This window comes from Pteronotus mesoamericanus, unplaced genomic scaffold, assembly GCF_021234165.1.
Source record: "Pteronotus mesoamericanus isolate MK-2021 breed Mesoamerican mustached bat unplaced genomic scaffold, CSHL_Meso_final contig_425, whole genome shotgun sequence".
Lineage (NCBI taxonomy): Eukaryota > Metazoa > Chordata > Mammalia > Chiroptera > Mormoopidae > Pteronotus > Pteronotus mesoamericanus.
In genome coordinates this window covers 75449-79807 of record NW_026555159.1, presented here as the reverse complement: position 1 = coordinate 79807, position 4359 = coordinate 75449, and the positions used below count along the sequence as shown (strand labels likewise).

The 4359-nt window shown below is 37.3% G+C and overlaps 1 protein-coding gene across 1 annotated transcript; it reads left to right on the top strand.

Moving 5' to 3' along the window:
- Positions 1-1845: 1845 nt before the first annotated feature.
- Positions 1846-2796, top strand: LOC129073763 (olfactory receptor 51H1-like). Its single transcript, XM_054577425.1, has one exon. The coding sequence runs from the start codon at positions 1846-1848 to the stop codon at positions 2794-2796; it is 951 nt and encodes a 316-aa protein (XP_054433400.1).
- Positions 2797-4359: the final 1563 nt, after the last annotated feature.

The window sequence follows — 4359 nt, the reverse complement described above, 5'->3', positions numbered from 1 at the left end:
AATAACCTTTATTTTCTGTTCCTTGATATTTTAAAAGGGAGTTACAGGAATTTAAAAATTGTTAAAATGTGTAAAGATTAAATATTAATTTGAACAATTTTTTTCACTGAAGTGTCTACATAAAAATGTAGACCATTATAAATACAGTGAAATAAACTTAGTCATGTAGAAGAAAATATACACACACATATGTATGTATGAGAATGTACATATAGAAGGTCTGTTCAGAAGGTATCCATCCATGTAATATGAAAAATAGAGACATTTATTGAAGAAAATACAAGATTCAAAAAACATTGTGCATAAGACAGTGACGCCTCAGTCCCCTTCAAAGTAGGCACCTTGGGACTTCACACAGTTCTCCCAGTTATCATCAGCCGCCGTCATATTTTCCTGAACCTCACCAAGGGTTTGAAATCTCTTCCCTTTCAAAGCTGATTTTAGTTTTGGGAAAAGCCAGAAGTCTCAAGGCACCAAATCTGGACAATAATGGGGCTGAGTCACCTGGGCGATTTGATGTTTCGCTAAAAACTCTGCATGATATGTGATGCATGAACAGGCGAGTTGTTGTGGTGAAGCTGCCAATCACCAGTTGCCTGTAGCTGTGGCCTTCTGAATCATCCAAATGGATTCTGTGGAGGAATGCTGACACTTAATGCAAAATTTGATGCAGATTCACTGCTCTACTCGCTCAGTCATTTTCAATGTGATGGCCACACAGTACACATGCTCATTCACCAGCCTCTACTGACTAGTACAGTGAAGTCATCATTGTTCAGACATATGCATTGCAGTCCACTCTCCTTAGCTGCCAGGTTACATCGATTTTGTACAAACTGTTCTCCTTATATTAACAATGGCTGGACTTTTTCCAGACAGACCTAGACACATGCAAATAGTCACACACACAGATGGATTCATGTGGACATGAGTTTGTGAAGGCAATGGAATGTGTGTAGCTATGTGTTTGATAATGTGAGTTTAGTCAGTTTCCATTTGATTATTTAGCAACATTCTCTATGCTATTAAGTTTCTTGGTGTTGCTACTTCTTCTCTGCCAAATCTTAAGAACTTTTAAAAGAGGAGATATCCAAATGTTTTTACACTAGGGTTTTAGTCTTATCTTAATTTTTCAGATGAACATATTAAATTCAAGGGAAAGAAGGTCATCCCATGTGATTATCTAGGAAATGAAGAGATGGTACAAAAACTTCTTTTTTTTAATTTTTATTTTTTAATTTATAAATCATGTTTATTCTATTACAGTTGTCTCAATTTTTACCCCTTTACCCCCTTCCACCCATCCCACGCCCGCCCCCCACTCCACAGTCAATTCCCACTCTTTTGTCCATGTCCATGGGTCATTCGTACATGTTCTTTGTCTAGTCCCCTCCCCTTCTTTCCCCCATTGTCCTCTTTCCCCATCCCCTCTGGTCACTTTCAGTTTGCTCCATGTTTCCATGTCTGTGGTTTATTTTGTTTGTTAGTTTATTTTGTTGAATAGAGTCCACTTATAGGTGAGATCATATGGTATTTGTCTTTCACTGCCTGGCTTATTTCACTTAGCTTAATATTCTCCAGTTCCATCCATGTTGTTGCAAAAGGTAGGAGATCCATCCATCTCTCTCTTTCTCTCTTTCTTCCTTTCTCTTTCTTTCTTTCTTTCTTTCTTCCTTTCTTCCTTTCTTTCTCTCAGTTAGATGTTATTTTAACTTAATTCTCCCTTCTGCTGTTCTACTTGTATATTCATAAAGCCATTTTTCTGTCTTATATGAAAATGTATTTTCAATTTAGGAGCTGTGAGCTAAGTGGGAGAATACAGCCTCACCTGGTGATGAGAACACCATGATAGACTTTAATGCATCGCTTGTCAACCACCATAGTTTCATCCTGACAGGTATACCAGGGATGCCAGGTAAAAATCCATGGATGGCCTTTCCCCTGGGATTTCTCTACACACTAACTCTCCTGGGAAATGGAACCATCCTAGCTGTCATCAAGGTAGATCAGAGTCTCCATGAGCCTATGTACTACTTCCTTTCCATCTTGGCTCTAACTGATGTTAGTCTCTCCATGTCCACCTTGCCTTCCATGCTCAGCATCTTCTGGTTTGATGCCCCTGAGATTTCCTTTGATGCATGCATCACACAGATGTTCTTCATCCATGGATTTGGAGTGATAGAATCAGGAGTTTTGGTGTCCATGGCCTTTGACAGATTTGTGGCCATCCGTGACCCATTACACTATACTTCCATTCTCACGCATGGTATCATTGGCAAAATTGGAATAGCTGTCCTCACCCGGGCAGTCTGTGTGGTCTTCCCTGTGCCCTTCCTTATAAAGCGACTACCCTTTTGCAGTTCCAATGTCTTATCTCATTCATACTGTCTCCACCAAGATGCAATGCGGCTAGCCTGTGCCAGCACCCGCATCAACAGCCTGTATGGTCTCATCATAGTCATCTTCACATTGGGGCTGGATGCTCTCATCATCCTCTTATCCTACATGCTCATCCTGAAGACTGTGCTGGGCATTGCCTCCCGAGCTGAAAGACTCAAAGCCCTCAATACCTGCCTCTCTCACATCTGTGCTGTGCTCCTCTTCTATGTTCCCCTCATTGGCGTCACCATGATCCACAGATTTGGGAAGCATTTATCACCAGTAGTGCACATGCTCATGGCCAATATCTATCTGTTACTCCCTCCTGTACTAAACCCCATTGTATATAGTGTGAAGACCAAGCAGATACGAAGGCGAATCATCTACATGTTCCAGAGGAGAAAGAGCAGGGCCTAGGGAAATGAAATCAAATGTAAGTTGCAGAATAGTAGCATTTTAAGCAGTTATAATGCAGTCAAATTATACACATCTGGTAAAATGTAAGGGTGGGCAAGACTTGTGGGTAAAGATATAACACAGATCATCCTTGGTCTACGTACACCCCATATGGAGATGCATATATTTTGGTATCTGGCATCACATACAAAATCTAATTTAATTACCATTGTAATTTTTCTTCTTTCAAACAGGAGATGATCATAAATCATCACCTATTTATCCAGATAATGCTCATGAGTGTTTACTCATATACTGTTCAGTAACATTTTTCTTTAATCATCAATTAAATAATGATTACAGTAATAAGTTGTAGAAGCCCTATATCATGGCTAAAGAATTATGTTTCTGAGATAGCATTTTTTTTCTTAAAATAGAGCAAAGAAAACTTAGAGAATTAAATAACATTTATTTTTATGTTTCAATATTTATTGGGTAAATAGTGCCTATGATAAAATTAAAAGACATATCTGTGGTTACATAATTTATACCTATTCTTTTAAAGGGTGCTACTTCTTTACAGATTTATAAAAGGTCTAATTTTCAGCCACATACTTAAGAGAATAATAGGTGTTCTGCCTTTTCTCTTTCAACTTAGCACAAGTGAAGTTTATTTTACTATGTACTAAGGAATCCAGCAAAACCTTACCAAGTAAAGTTTCTGGTGGACATTGCGGGAGGACAAATGAAAACTTTCAGCACTGGGAAGAATTTTAAGAAAGCAGTGCACCCAAGTGTGGTGATGAGCATGTCAAATGCAATGTGCCTTTGCATTGATAATAATACTTGAAGTATTTTGTTAATAATACACAATCAAGTTGCTAGGGGAATTATTTACTCATTCAATAAATACACATTTAACCCTAATGAAATTTCAGACATGATATTAGACCCTGAGATACAGAGAAAAATCCACCAATTTTCTTCTCAATTCCTGGCATTTAATCTGAAAAGAAATACATATATAATTATAAGTTATGTAGGTATTACATGACAATATCACATTCATTTAATTTGTTAATAATAACTAACAATGCTAGTTGCCTTTATATATTATCTCAATGAATTCTTACCACAATCTTTAAGAATAGAGGTTATCAACATTCTACACAGGAGGGAAATTAGATTTAGAGTAGTTAAGTAATTTGTTCTAAGTCATACAGTTCCTAAGTGGCAGAACTAGATTCAGATTTAGATCTGTTGATTCTAAAACCTGTGAATTGAGACTCAACCCATGTCTCAAGTTTTCCTAGGTTTGCAAGCAGATTCCAGGGAGAGAGAAGAAACCAGTGATTTTATGATACAGGTGCATGAATGAATAGCTGATAATCAATACTATTGAATCTTTAAGTAAAATATTCATCCTACCAGGATGAAACTAGACCGAGAGGCAGATTAAGACTAAATTGGCTGAGGGTTTGTCATACAGGCCTTTATTGTATTAAGGTACTTTTGTTTTATATTTCTATTAGTGTTATAATAAGTGTATGTTGTACCTTAACAAATGCTTTTATTGAATCTACT